Genomic DNA, 15269 nt, shown 5'->3' on the forward strand with positions numbered 1-15269 from the left:
TATTAACTATTTAGAAATTATTTTTTTATCGAATTGGCAAAATTATTGACTAAAATCACTAGCCAGTATTGTGTCTGTGTACATCCTTCTAATGGAAAAAAATATTTGAAGATTTTTCTCAAATTATGAATACCAAGAACATTTTCATTTATAACTCTTTTATTTTTAATTTGACAAATAAAAGTTATTCTTCACAAAAAGCTCTTCTTGTTCTAAGATTTATGATGCAACCGTGTCCCAAAAGTAGGGGAACGGTCGAATATTTCGCGAACTAAACATCGGATGGAAAAACTGAAAAATACGTGTTCAATCATTTTCAAAAATCTATCCAATGACACCAAACACCAACTCCCACTACACCCCCTGGAGGTGGGGTGGGGGGTAACTTTAAAATCTTAAATAGCAACCCCCACTTTTTATTGCAGATTCGAATTCCTCATGAAAAATTAAGCAACATTTATTCGAAACATTTTTTAAAAATGCTGATAGATGGCGCTAATAAATCGTATTTTTCCAATTAAAGCGCCATCTATCAACAATTCTAAAAAATGTTTCGAGTAAATGTTGCTTAGTTTTTCATGACAAATCCGAATCTGTAATAAAAAGTGGCGGTTGCTATTTAATATTTTAAAGTTACCCCCCACCCCACCTCCATGGGGGTGGGTTGGAGGGTCATGTTTAGTGTTATTCGATAGGTTTTCGAAAAGTATTAAAACAATTTGTTTGGTTTCTCATTTGGAAGTGTATTTCTCGAGATATTAGACCGTTTCTATAATTTACCCATGGTATCAGGATAAATCGTTTTTCCCAATTATAGCGCCATCTATCCACAGTTCAAAAAAATGTCTTGAATAAAAGTTGCTTACTTTTACGTAACGAATCCAAATCTGCAAGAAAATCTAGGGGTTTCCATTTGAGATTTTAAAGTTACCCCCCACCCCACCTCCAGGGGGTGTAGTGGAGGTTGGTGTTTGGTGTCATTGAATAGATTTTTGAACATGATTGAACACGTATTTTTCAGTTTTTTGATCCGATGTTCAGTTCGCGAAATATTCGACCGTTCCACTACTTTTGGGACACCTTGTATAAAATTTTATTAATTTTATGAGGTATATAAAAAATATGAATTTCGATCAAGAGTAAACTACCTTTATAGTTAGTTCATAACATTTAAATTAGAGTGATATAATTGCACATTAAAAACATAATTATTAATTCTAAACTACTTTTCATAATAGAAATTTTCCATATTGTGAATTAAAATACATAAATATACAAAGTTTTCGTTATGACAATGCTCGCATTTTCAGCTTGTTCCTTATGGATTTGGAAGTTGTGTCAGTCTGTCTTCGTATTTCTGTGCAAAGTTAGTAATTTCTTCTTTTATTGTTGCAATTTCTAGATCGCGTCTAATAATATTATTTGCAACACACCATGGGGCATTTGTGATTATTCGAAGAACCTTCGACTGGAACCTCTTTAAGATTTTGATATTGGAGTTTGATGCAGTACCCCAAAGTTGGATCCCGTAACTCCATATTGCCTTCAAAATTGCTTTGTAGACAAGTACTTTATTTTTCATCGAAAGTGATGATTTGTGACCAATCAGCCAGTAAAGATTGTGTAATTTGAGACCAAGTTGTTTACGCTTCATAAAAATGTGTGTTCTCCAGTTTAATCTTTGGTCTAGGTGCATTCCAAGCTATTTGACAGTTGCTTGCTGTTTTAGTTGGTGGTTGTTGATATATACAGGCGGGCAGTGACCTTTACGGTTTGTGAAGGTAATAATAAGAACCGACTTTGTTTCATTTGTTTGAAAACGCCACCGTTTTAGCCAAGTTTGCATTTTGTTGAGGTTGGTTTGCAGAAGTTGAGAAGCTATCCGTGGGTCCTGATGTACTGACATCACTGCTGTGTCATCTGCATTTGTAGCTGTCGTGGTTTGAAAGTTTGTTGGTAAGTTCGCTGTGTACAATAGGTATAACACTGGCCCCAGAACACTGCCCTGTGGAACTCCGGATCCAACTGGAAATAGAGACGTGCGCTCATCTCTATGCTGTACAAAAAAGTAACGGTTATGGAGGTAGGATTTTAAAATTAGGAAGTGAGTGACAGGAAGCATTTTTTTAAATTTGTATAGTAGGCCTATGTGCCAGACTTTATCGAATGCTTGTGAGATGTCTAAAAAGGCGGCAGTGCAGTACATTTTGTCTTCCAATGCTCGATTAACAGTTCTGCATATCCGATGAACCTGTTCTATGGTTGCGTGTTGGGATCTGAATCCAAACTGGTGTGCAGGGATTAGTTATCAATCTGAGACGAGTGGTTGAATTCTTGAGAGTATCAGTTTTTCTAGAATCTTTGACACTATCGGCAGTAAGCTTTAATTCAGTAAAAATTATACTAATTCCCAAACCAGGTAAGCCTCTGGAAGATGTCAAATCATATCGACCTTAAAAATGGGACATTTCTTATGTCTACAATTTCTTAAACCTGTTGTCCGATTTGAGTGATTTTTTAGTATGTTATAGCCTTATTCATTAACAATATCGCTGTAATAATATTGTTACTGGACAGGTAAATTGTCATTGTATACCGGATGTACCAATCAAACTGTTTTTTTCTCAAAGTTTACCACACCCTGTGGAATGTGGGCCTTATTCATTAATAATATCAATTTAATAATATTGTTGCTACACAGGTAAATGGCATTGTATACCGGGTGTAACAGTCATACTGTGTTTTTTTTCCTTAAAGTTCGGAACACCCTGTGGAATATTCTAGCATATATAACATATTGAAATTAAAACTCCATTGTAGCCTTGAGCTTTCTTAACATTTTGTTTTTTTATTAATTCGCTTATGTTGGATAATATAAAAATTAGGTATGTTAGCAACTAGCCGTGTTTTTCATCAATAAATCCTCATTTTCTGTGTAGTAATAAACAAGCCTAAAGTACGCTATGAGAAATTAACAATTTGATAGATGTCAACAGTCAAAAAGTGACTGGTTTGTTGTGAAATTTAGTAGATTTATTATTTAGTTTCAATTAAGTCCGTAATTTTTTTCTTGGTTAGTGGAAATAGAACGTGCTACAAGGAATTTGGCCCGTGATGAGTGGGTTCAAGCAAAAGAGATATGTACTTTTATAACGTAAAACATTTGTATTAGCATAACGTAAGAACCAGAGGATATTACGTTATGCTTATGACGGCTTCACATCTACGAGACACACTGGAAATGAGGTTTGCTATTTGGTCTAGATCAATATTACAGTGGAACCTCGATTATTCGTCTCTCCATTAACCGTCACCTCTGTTAACCGTCACGGTACATACAGACGTTGTATTGACTACATAAGCAAAAATTTTAATGTAAAAAAATAAAAAAAAAAGTTAATTTGATTTGTGATGAGGACACACATGGCTATCCATTGCCGACAGTTAAAGAAATCGTACAGAATGGCAACAAAGGCGGACCAAACAGATTCAGAAGCTGACGCAGACTTGGAATTTGACTGTAGATATGTTGATGAACCTATTGTAACTGACAAAGATTTGCGTAAATAATCTACAGAAGCTGCATCGCACATGCAATAATACATCGAGTGGTATTCTCAACAAGAAGAAGCCAATAAAGTAGATTGCATGATCTTATACCGATTAAGAAATTCAGTAGTCGCAAAATGTGAACCAACAGTAAAACAAACAAAGATTTCAGAATATTTTAAATTGATTCGATTTTACTAACACAAATCCCTCTTATATTGTCAAACAAAACATACAAATGAAATTTGAGAATTGTACTATGAATTTTTATTTTTTTAATGTTCTGTTAACCGTCTTTTCGATTATCCGTCATACCCTTGGTCCGGTGCCCTGACGGATAATCGAGGTTCTACTGTATTCCAAATCTCAAATCTCGAGAGCTATTGTTATTACTTTTTGTGAGGTTCTAGGAGGAGACAAAAGCTGTCGTAGTGTTCTGCCAATTGTGTCCCACAAATGGTCGATCGGGTTAAGATCTGGACTATGCGGTGGCCAATTCAAAGTCCGAAGATTTACCTGTTGTAAATTATCGGTTACATTTCGTACTTTTGAGGTCTTGCATGTTACTCATATAAGGAGCGAAAGGTACAACATATTCAGATAAAATATCGGTTATGTATCTTTTACTGTTTAACTTCCACGTAACAGAACAAGATCTGTCATGACTATCAAAGAAATTCCTCCCCAAACCATAATAGGCCCTCCATTAAATAAAGTCGTTCTACGTATTTCGACTGGGCATAATGCTTAACCTGTTTTAGATTTTAAATAAATCGTCAGTTTGTAAGAAAAATTTCAACACCCCCTATCTCGGAAACGAAGCATTTGCGTTTATATAAATTTATAAAGCAAACTGTTATTTCTCTTTTATGTAGAATTACCCATTAAAGTTTGTTGCATACCCTGTATTGATGAAAAACATGGCTAGTTGTTGAAGTACCTAATTTTTCTATTATCCAACATAAGCGAATGAATCAAAAAACGGAAGGTTAAGAAAACCTGAGGCAATAGCTGGGTTTTAATTTCAGTATTTTATAAATGCTAGAATAGTCCGCAGGGTGTGGTGAACTTTGATAAAAAACACAGTTTGATTGGTACACTGAAGGTTTAGGAAATTCGAGACATCAAAAATGATCCAAAATTTCTAAGGTGGCGCGTTAAGTTCTTGGAGTAGTGTACTACCAAAACTGATTCGAGTTTACCAATATTTGTGACAATAAACAGTTAGCCTTTCGACAAAAAGTACAGTACAATAATAGTAATGTTTAAATAAAAATAAAGAATACTTACTAATGACGCAATGGGATTTGTATGGACCGTTGTATTAATGGCATTGGATGTGTTTTGAGTTTGAACTTGACTAACAATGGTTATCACAGATGCTGGATTGCTCTCTCCGCTTGCTGCTTAACAAACAATAAAATATTTTATTATTATGTACCATAATAAACAATTAATGTTTTATTTAAACGAAAAATGTTGATTTTGTCACGCTTGCAGCAAACGTGATAATTACCAACTCTACCCGTGCCTTCCGTATTAGGTATTATTTGGGAAAATTAAAATAAAATTGTTTAATATAAATTTTCCGTTTTGCACTTAAAATAGGTATTTGGAAATATACTAGAAATTCTTGTCACCAGAGACATCGAATAAAAAAAAATAAGATCAAAATCGGATGAAAGGATGCCGAGAAAATGCAATTTTTGGAGCGCGTTATGATTTTGAACTCGCCGATTCACTTTTTGCCCGCGCCGAGTGCCTATCCCCACCACCATGACAAATTCCGATTTCAATTTTTCAAAGAGCGTTTGAAAGTTTGAGCCTTTATACAGTGTGTTTCATTAATAATTCTCCATATAGTAACTGGAGAAACCTTAGCACAAAATACGAAGATTTACCTAAAACACTTAAATAGAATGTGGTTCCTTACTGAGTTACAGGGTGTTTTATCTAAAAATTTAAAAACTATTTTTGTTCAGCATTTTAAAACTCGACATATCCTTTTCATACTTGGTAGAAAGTATGCGTACTGCACAAACTACTAAATTATGTTAAACAAACGTTTCTGTCTATTACCAGAGGCGTACGACGGGGGAAAGTGAATGGTTAACCCTTTCCAAATTCTATGCCACTGGCGGAATTGCTATTTTAGTTCAATTTTTGGATTCTCCAATACTTTCTATGAAAATAATATACTCTTCATTCGTAACGATAAAGTCATTAGTATTCGAGATCTTTGAAGTTAAAAATGAAACGACACGGTTATTTTGATTAATGTATTGTGTCGCTTCATTTTTAATTTCAAATATCTCGAAAACTAATCATTTTATCGTTACGAATCAAGAGTATATTATTTACATAAAAAGTATTGAGAAATATAAAAATTACACTAAAATAGCAATTTCGTCAGTGACGTAGAATTTGGGAACGGTCAACCAGCCACTATCCCCTGTCGTACGCCTCTGGTAGTAGCTAGAAACGTTTATTTATCTTAATTTAGTAGGGTGTACAGTACCTACACTTTCTGCCAAGTATGATAAGGATACGCCAAATAGTTTTAAAGTACTGGGTACAAATAATTTTTTAATTTTAATCATATGAATCATATAAATTAATCAAAATAACTGTCCCGTTTCATATTTAACTTCAAATATCTCGAAAACTAATGAATTTATCGTTACCAATGAGGAGTATATGATTTAGGTATAAAGTATTGGAGAATCTAAAAATGGCATTAAAATAGTAATTCCTCCAGTGGCGTAGAATTTGAGAAGGGTCAACCATTCACTATCCCATGTCGTACGCCTCTGGTAGTAGCTAGAAACGTTTGTTTATCAAATTTAGTAGGGCGTATAGTAGTCGCACTTTCTGCCAAGTATGAAAAGGATACGTCGAATAGTTTTAAAATGCTGAGCAAAAATAGTTTTTAAATTTTTAGATAAAACACCCTGTAACTCAGTAAGGAACCACATTTTATTTAAGTGTTTTAGGTTAAATCTTCGTATTTGGTGCTAAGGTTTCTCCAGTTACTATATGGACAATTATTAATGAAACACCCTGTATATACTATAATGTTCTTGAACTCCTAAGTGGAGCATATAGTAAGGATCTGCGACAAAAACGTCTATTTTTGGATGTGAGAGGTGGCATTCGGATTTTTGTAGATAAAGTTAGGTGACACCTTCAATAATAATAATTGACTTATGCTCCTTCTCAAATATGCCCGGAACATTAATAAAAAATTAAAATATTTAAAAATTTCGAAAAACATCGATTTTTTCTGCTTTCTTTGCTTATAACTTTAAAACGATTCGTTTTGGAACAAAGTCGTAGAGAAATAAAATAAAGATAATTGAATTTTGTATAATATACGACTGGTAAAAAATGTCTTAAGGTTACGTATTTTTTATGGGAAATAAGCCACAATTTTACTAAAAAATAAATTCATTTTTTAGTAAAATTGTGGCTTATTTCCCATAAAAAATACGTAATTATAAAAATGCCACAAGGAAATAGCTTCAGAACAACATTAATGTCTTAAGGTATTACCTTTTCTGAAATATAGCAATAAATACAAAATAAGGGGGCAAAATAAGTCTGTTGTTATTCAATATTTTTTAACCACTTTGGTGGCACTTAGAACCTTAGTAATTCGCTTAGGAAATTCTTTGTAACATACTTAAATCGTCTACCAAATTTCATTAAAATCGACCTAATAAATTTTGCATAATAAATTTGCAATCTAAATGTTTTTAAAAAAGTTCAAAATTTTTTAAAATCTTTCTGAACAAAAAGTAGACCATTTAGAAGTTGGCTAATTGTTTTGCATATAAAGAGGTGCTCTACGTATCTAATACACTTTACAGAATTAAAATATCAGATTATTTAAGGGGCCTCAGCAATGTTTTAAATTTATAAACAATTTTTTGGCTTATAAACAAATAGCTTTGTTTAATAATAAAAAAATTAATTTTTAGCAATGCAAATAATTAAAACCGGTATAATTTGACTTAAACTTTCAAATGCTGTCAGCAGAATTGCTATTTTATTTTTTAATCAAACGTTATTCGCGTTCAAAAATTGCAATTTCTCGATTTTTTGAAAGTTCCACAGCGTTTATCTCGAAAACTATGCATCCTACGAAAAAACTTGTAAGAACATTTTTTGCTTAGAATTACCCAAGAAATACAAAAAAATGTTTTATTTTGCGAAAAATCAATGTTATGTAATTCCTCAAGTTCTTTGTTTATAACAATCTTATCGACATCCGGATCAACTGTTACCCAAAAAATTCGTGTTATACGGGTCAAAATACATAAAAAACTTGGGTAAGTCCATCTAAATAAAGGAGCCCGTAGCACCCTCTCCTGGCCACAGCACTAATTTGTTTATAAGCCAAAAAATTATTTATAACTTTAAAACATTGCTGAGGCTGCTTAAATAATCCGATTTCAATTCTGTAAAGTGCATTAGATAGGTGGAGTACTTCTTTATATGTAACAAAATTGACAAATCTTTGTATGTTCTAGTTTCTGTTGTGCAAGATTTTAAAAAATTTTAATTTTTTAAAAAAAGTTTATATTGCAAAATTATTATGCAAAATCTAGTAAGTCAATTTTAATGAAATTTGGTGTACGGTTTTAGCACATTACAAAAATTTTGGACATCACAAAAAGTGATGGAAAATCATTGAATAAAAGGACAGGCTTGTTTTGACCCCTTATTTTATATTTATTGCTATTTTGAAGCAAGGGTGATAAATTAAGACATTTTTAACCAATCGCATCTGATAGAAAATTTAATTATCTTTGTTTTATTCCTATACGACTTTGTTCTAAAATGAATAGTTTTTAAGTTATAAGCAAAAAAAGTAGAAAAAAAAAAACGAAATTTTTTGAAATTTTTAAATATTTTATTTTTTTATTAATGTTCCGGGCATATATGAGAAGGAGCATAATTCAATTATTATTAACGAAGTTATCACCTAACTTTATCCGCAAAAATGTGAATGCCACCTCTCACATCCACCTAAAAACAGATCCTTACTGGTCTACATAAAGCTTTAGTGAAAACGCGCCATCGGGTCTATTTTGCGCTAAGGCCTTCACGTCATTCCAAGACTTTCCTTTACCTCTTATCTCGTCCATGATGGATCTTTTCCAAGTTTGTGCTGGGCGGCCTCTATTTCTTTTTCCTTTGGGATTCCACTCTATTTTTGGATTGGATCCTTGCAATACTGGAACTATTTTTTCTGAGTATTTGACGGATACAACCCCATTTTCTGGACTTTATTTCAATTTCTACCCGATTTTGTTGGGTCAGATGTAGTAGATCTTCGTTTCTGATGGTGTTTGGCCAGAAAATACAAACAATTCTTCGTAGAAATTTGTTAACGAAGACCTGCAGTTTGTCTGTAAGGGTTTTTGTTACTTTCCAGATTTCACATCCATAGAGTAGAACAGACATGGCATTTGACTGGAATATTCATATCTTTGTCCTTGTAGTATATTCGCCAGACCTCCAAACAGGGTTGAGCATGCTGAATGATTGTTGAGATCTTCGTATCCTCATACTAATATCGTCTTCTGTACCTCTGCTTTCTGTTGTGACACTTCCAACATACCTTTTTTATTTTTTAAATACCAAATTTTTCCGCATTTTTAATCTGCATGTTGTTAATAGTAAATAGCGTGTTGTTTCTTGCATTTATTCATCCATGTTTATATATTAAGGATGAAGAACACTTTAGTCAGGTTCAAGAAGGAAGCAGATGAGATGGGGCTCCTGATCAATGAAAATAAAACGAAATATATGTATACGAGCAGCAATAACCAAAGCAGAGACAGAATCGGTCAGAACATCACCATCGGTGACTTTAACTGTGAGCGCGTTAGAGAATCTTGGAACAACGATAACTGAAGACAATAACGCATCACAAGAAATAAACAATAAGATACAAGCCGGCAACAGATGTAATTATGCCCTTCAAAATGTTATAAAATCGAAACAACTAGTAAGATTACAAATACAATACAGTGCGTCCATAAAGTAACGCATAAATTCATTATTTCGTAAACTGGCGACATTAAGGAAAAATCCCGAAACATGTCGGATTTTATTTTTAAATTTTGATTTTTTGGCATATATATCATACTAGTGACGTCATCCATCTGGGCATGATGACGTAATCGATGATTTTTAAATGAGAATAGGGGTCATGTGATAGCTCAATTGAAAGGGTATTCAATTCTCTATCCAATAATATAAACATTAATATATTTATTTATACAAGGTGTTCAAAAAAACATTTTTTTAATTAAAATAATTGAGACAAAAAGAAGAATGTATGTAATTTATTTAATTCAAAATACGTTTTACTGTTGTCAGAAAACAGGAAAAAAATACTGTTTGACAAATAAATATTGTTTTTCGCTTAAATTCAATGTTAAAGCTGCCACCCACCTGTCTCTTGGCAGTTTGAACATTTCGTTTAAACGAAAATCAAGGTTTATTTGTCAAATAAAATTTTTTTCTCTTTACTGACAGTAGTAAAATGCATTTTGATTTAAAATAAATTACATATATTCTTCTTTTTGTCCCACTTATTTTAATTAAAAAAATGTTTTTTGAACACCCTGTATAAATAATTATGTTAATGTTTATATTATTGGATAGAGAATTAAATACCCTTTCAAATGAGCTATCACATGACCCCTGTTCCCATTTAAAAAAATTATCGATTACGTCATCACGCCCAGATGGATGACGTCACGAGGATGATATATATGCCAAAAAATCGTAATTTAAAAATAAAAATCGACTTGTTTCGGGATTTTTCCTGATAGTAGCCGGTTTACGAAATAACGAATTTATGCGTTACTTTATGGACGCACTGTATATAAGTATATAAAACAATAATACGACCCGTTATGATGTATGGAAGCGAAACGTGAACGATAACAAAAGGCAAACGAAGAGAGACTACGTGTTTGGGAAAGAAAAAGCCTAAGGAAGATCTTTGACCTGTGCTTGATGGAGCAGCAGGACAATATAGGGTAAGAACAAACAAAGAGCTCGAAGAACTTTTGCCAAGCGCCAACATAATAAAATGGACCAAGAGCTAGCAACACCGGAAAAAAAAGTATTTTAAGACAACTGGTTCTTTAATATATTATTCCCTATGCTTCCTCGAACACCGTACCGGCCATCTGGCTGCTGATACAGGTTGTGTTCATTACGCGCAGCACATTTGTACAGATAAACATATCGAATTTAAAATTATTGTAAGACGAAAAATTATTTTTCGTTACTTTTTAAACATTATTAGAAATATGCCAGACATGTTTATGGTTTAAAAAGTAATGACAAAAAAATGTTTCGTCCTAAAATAATTTCAATTCAATATACAGGATGATTGATGAGTGTGATAAAGCTCAGTAGATCCGCTATAGTAATAGATAGCAATAAAAGTTGATAACAAAAATTGTAGCCAACTTTCAGCTTTACATTACGAAATTAATTAGAATGTTACAGGGTGTTCGATCACATAGTAGCAAACCAAACTTATGTTTTTTTAAAAGGAACACCCTATATTTTATTTTATATTCGAAATTCTCTTAACTTTCGCATCACAAAAATATAAAGGTTTTTTTTCTTTCCTTATTGGCTTTGGATTACTTGATCCATTCAGCCACGATATATACTAAATTACTCTTTGCTACAATATTCCAAATATAATATGATTACGTACATACAGTATAAATTAAAGAAATATGGAACATAGCTTTTTAAGACACAGTGTTTGAACTGCATTTGAGATAGTGGACCAATATAAAAGTTCCAGACATTAAAACCAGAAATCATAGCAACATTAACATTGGCATGTAGAAAATATCTTTGAACTAGAACCTCCTACTTCTATCTCTCTTTTTGGGAGTTTACTGAAATAGCGAGCCCAGCCGAATGAGCCGAAAGTAGATAATCGGACTTAAGGGTCCGCACCGCGCCAAGGAATAGAACCGAACCGAACCCACTACCTACATGCACAGACAAGGCGATTGCAGATACGCGGTACGAATGGGTTATTATTTTTATAAGTTTTTGGATATGTATTTAAAACATATAATTTAACCTAAAATATTTATTTTAATATTTATAGTGCTAAATATTTCATGTGTATCTATTTATGGATAATGATGATTGGCATTATACATAATATTATGTATATTGTTCTAAAGCTATTTTTTGTGGCGTTTGTGTAATTTATTTTTCTAAATGGGAAATAAGCCACAATTTAACTTAAAAAATGATTTTGTTAACGTTTCGACCTCCACTTCGGACGTCGTTGTCAAAATACACAGTATTAATAAATTAAACAAAAATGTTGTTGCTTAGTAAAAAAAAATTCTTCTAATAATATAATTGATTCTAACTCATTCATATCGGCAATTATTAGAAGATTTTTTTTACTAAGCAACAACATTTTTGTTTAAATAATTAATAATTTGTATTTTGACAACGACGTTCGAAATAAAAGTTAACAAAATAATTTTTTAAGTTAAATTGTGGCTTATTTCGTATTTAGAATAATAAATTACATAAACGCCACAAAGAAATAGCTTCAGACAATATTTTAGGTGAAAAAATATGTTTTAAATAGATACGTATCCATAAACTGAAACTTATAAAAATAAAATATAATCTATTCGTACCGCGTATGCACAAAAAGCTAGATCTGCAAATTCTGCAATCGCCTTCTGCATGTAGTCAGGTCGCCGGTCGGTTCGGTTCTATTCCTTGGCGCGATCGCAAGGCGGACCCTTAAATAGGAACCGGTCGGACCATTCTTATACCTGATTCTGACCTAGAGGTGGGCTAGAAGTATTTGCAATCATGTAACCGTAACCCATCGTAAATTTTATCTGTGATTGTGATTTAACAGAGCAACAAAATAGTCGTATTTTAAACTCCTAATTAAAAATGGTCAAAAAAATTCAACAGGTGTTATTATTTTGTCTAGGTATGATTACAAAATTGGGTCTGTTAGAATGAGAAACAATTTTATTCAAAAAGTAGTTTTTGTAATGAAAATAATATTGCATTAATAAATAATTTCATGTTTTTTTGCTTGTCTTAATTGTTATTAGAAAATCTAACAAGAGCATAGGCGCCAAATTTCGGGCCAATGCTTTCTCAATGCATTCATTTTTTTCGAATTTTAAGAAAATAATAAGTATTTTTGAAAAATATAAACGCGGAATGAAAGATTAAATTATTATCGAGGGCCGAAAGTCCATTAGAATAAAAAAAGTGTCATTTGAATGAGATATTTGAAATTAAAAATCACACTCAATGTTCTCTTCTTTTTACCGCTGTAACTTATTAAAATACACATTATAGAAGTTTTCAGGGACTTTTAGCACTCGGTAATTATGTAATTTTTTATTCTGCTTTTAAATTTTTCAAAAATACTTACTAGTTATCTTAGGATTCGAAAGAAATAAATGCATTTAAATAGCATTGTCCCGAAATTTTGCGCTTACCCTCTTAAAAACGAAATACAAAGTAAACTTTAAATACCAGTATTTGCTACAAATACTTATTAGTTACTATTTGGTACTTTTAAATTAAAATTTCAGAATAGCAGCCTTTTAACCTTTTTATAATTAACTCGAGTTCTTCAATCAGAAATAATTAGACCAGCTTTGGAAATAACCGTTCGCAAGGCACTGATGTTCCAATGAGACTAATTCGTTCTTGAGCTACTTGTGCATGATAAGGAAAAATATATTTATTTTCCCTCCGCCATTTTAACGAATCTTCATTTCGCGGCAACCGATCGCATTCCCTAAATCTTTGCATTTCTATTATTGCCCTGCTTGTCGTAGTGCCTCGTGGCTGATCCTGCGATCCCATAATATCATCCGGATCTGCAGATGTTTTCTCATGTTCTAATAAAATTTGAGTCGTAAATCCTTTATCTTTTTGTTCCATTCCAAGTTTTTCTGCAATAAGAGCGATTCTATTTTCTGTGCTATTTCCGCATTTGTTGGATCCTTAAAAGGAATTAGTCGAAACCTTATTCTGCCAAGAAAAGTTGAAATCGACAGTTTATCGACAGTTTAATAAAATACTCATACATTGTTGAACTAGTGTTTACGTACATATTTGTTATGCTTATAATAGCCTTAACAATTTCTTCTGGCTGAATAAATCTTTCCAACATATAAAATGTCGAATTACTACATGTGGAAACATCTTGCAGTAATTTGAGAGGATTCCCGTTTCCTGGATTTTTTCAAAATCTAAAAGTTTAGCAGTTGCTTGTAGAACTCTTTTTAAAGTGGCTAATGGTATTTTTTATTTTGGTTAAATTTTTAATGATTTTCTTATATCACTTTTGATAACAACATCTGAGGTAGAAGTTGAAACGTCAATAAAATCATTTTTTTAAATTAAATTGTGGCTGATTTCCTCATCCTTTAAGCCATCGTTCACAATAAAGTTTATTTATTGTGTGTGCAAACTTTGCACACACAGGATGCACAGGATGAGGAAATCAGCCACAATTTAACTTAAAAAAATGATTTTATTGACGTTGCACTGCAAAGCATCCAAAATGTTTCATTTTCACATCATTTTGTACCACCTTTAACATTTTGTGCGTTATAGGAAACAATAATGTATTAAAATTTTGTTTTCTAAGTTCTCTAAGTTTGATAAGACAGCTTTATCCTACAAATATTGCATGATGCATAATTATCATCCACTTATATAAAAACGTTCCATAAACTACTAAATTTTTCTATTTTTGTTTGGCACTAATGGCATGGTATGCGTTCTAATAGCAAACCCAATTTTGTAATAATGACCTAAACAAAATAATAACACGTGTAGAATTTTACGACGGTCCACAGTGGTAACACTTTTTATTAGGAGTTTAATATACGAATATTTCGTTGCTCTGTTAAATCACAATTGAATCGGTCATTGCGAAAACAATCTAAGACCATATTTTGAGTAAAATGACGACGCTTTTCAACGCCATTAAATTTACATATAAATATATACATAAACATTTAAACTTGTTTTGCCTTTCAGAAAGATTCATTTATAACCCATAATACTTATACATACAAAATATTGTATTATCTCGGAATATCCAACTATTAATGAAAATATTTTTACGTTTCCTTAAAAGTTTACACATTGTAACATGTATTGTTTTCACAATGACTGATTCAGTTACAGACAAAAATCACAATGAATAAAATATCACTATCGTAAATTAGCCCACCTCTAGACTCGTTTGGTTGATTTAAAACAGAATGAAATGGTAAATGTAGGCGGGCTTTTGCAATTGCGTAGCTTAGTTCAGAATCCAGTAGTCGACTGAGGTATTGTACTTGTATAAGATAATAATTATTTGAAAATATTTTGTTGGCCAACCGCCTAGAGCCGAAATACATGTATTGGCTATGATCCGTTTAAATATCGCTGGACCTGTACATATGCGCACATTAAATACTTATGCACGCACATACATACATAGATAGATACTGAAATCAATAAAAAGCAAAAAAGACCAAAAAGGGGGGACCAAAAAAAAATTGACCGGTAGGTGTACCCTTCATTCATGACCGTAACCAACTTAAATTAATTTACAAATAATAAAATTGACAAAAAAACTAAATGCTAATACTTATACAAATAAATAT

At 32.2% G+C, this 15269-nt stretch overlaps 1 protein-coding gene across 6 annotated transcripts in view; it reads right to left on the reverse strand.

The window, feature by feature from the left end:
* Positions 1-15269, reverse strand: part of LOC114335665 (CCR4-NOT transcription complex subunit 3) — a 75623-nt gene that overhangs the window by 25695 nt on the left and 34659 nt on the right. For 5 of the 6 annotated variants that reach the window (XM_028285941.2, XM_028285939.2, XM_028285940.2 and 2 more), the window contains one exon: positions 4840-4955. In XM_028285941.2, coding sequence (XP_028141742.1) covers positions 4840-4955 — 116 coding nt within the window. The remainder of the gene's footprint in view (positions 1-4839; positions 4956-15269) is intronic. The other variant, XM_028285938.2, reaches the window with a different exon arrangement.

Source organism: Diabrotica virgifera, chromosome 2, assembly GCF_917563875.1.
Source record: "Diabrotica virgifera virgifera chromosome 2, PGI_DIABVI_V3a".
In the NCBI taxonomy this organism is placed as follows: domain Eukaryota; kingdom Metazoa; phylum Arthropoda; class Insecta; order Coleoptera; family Chrysomelidae; genus Diabrotica; species Diabrotica virgifera.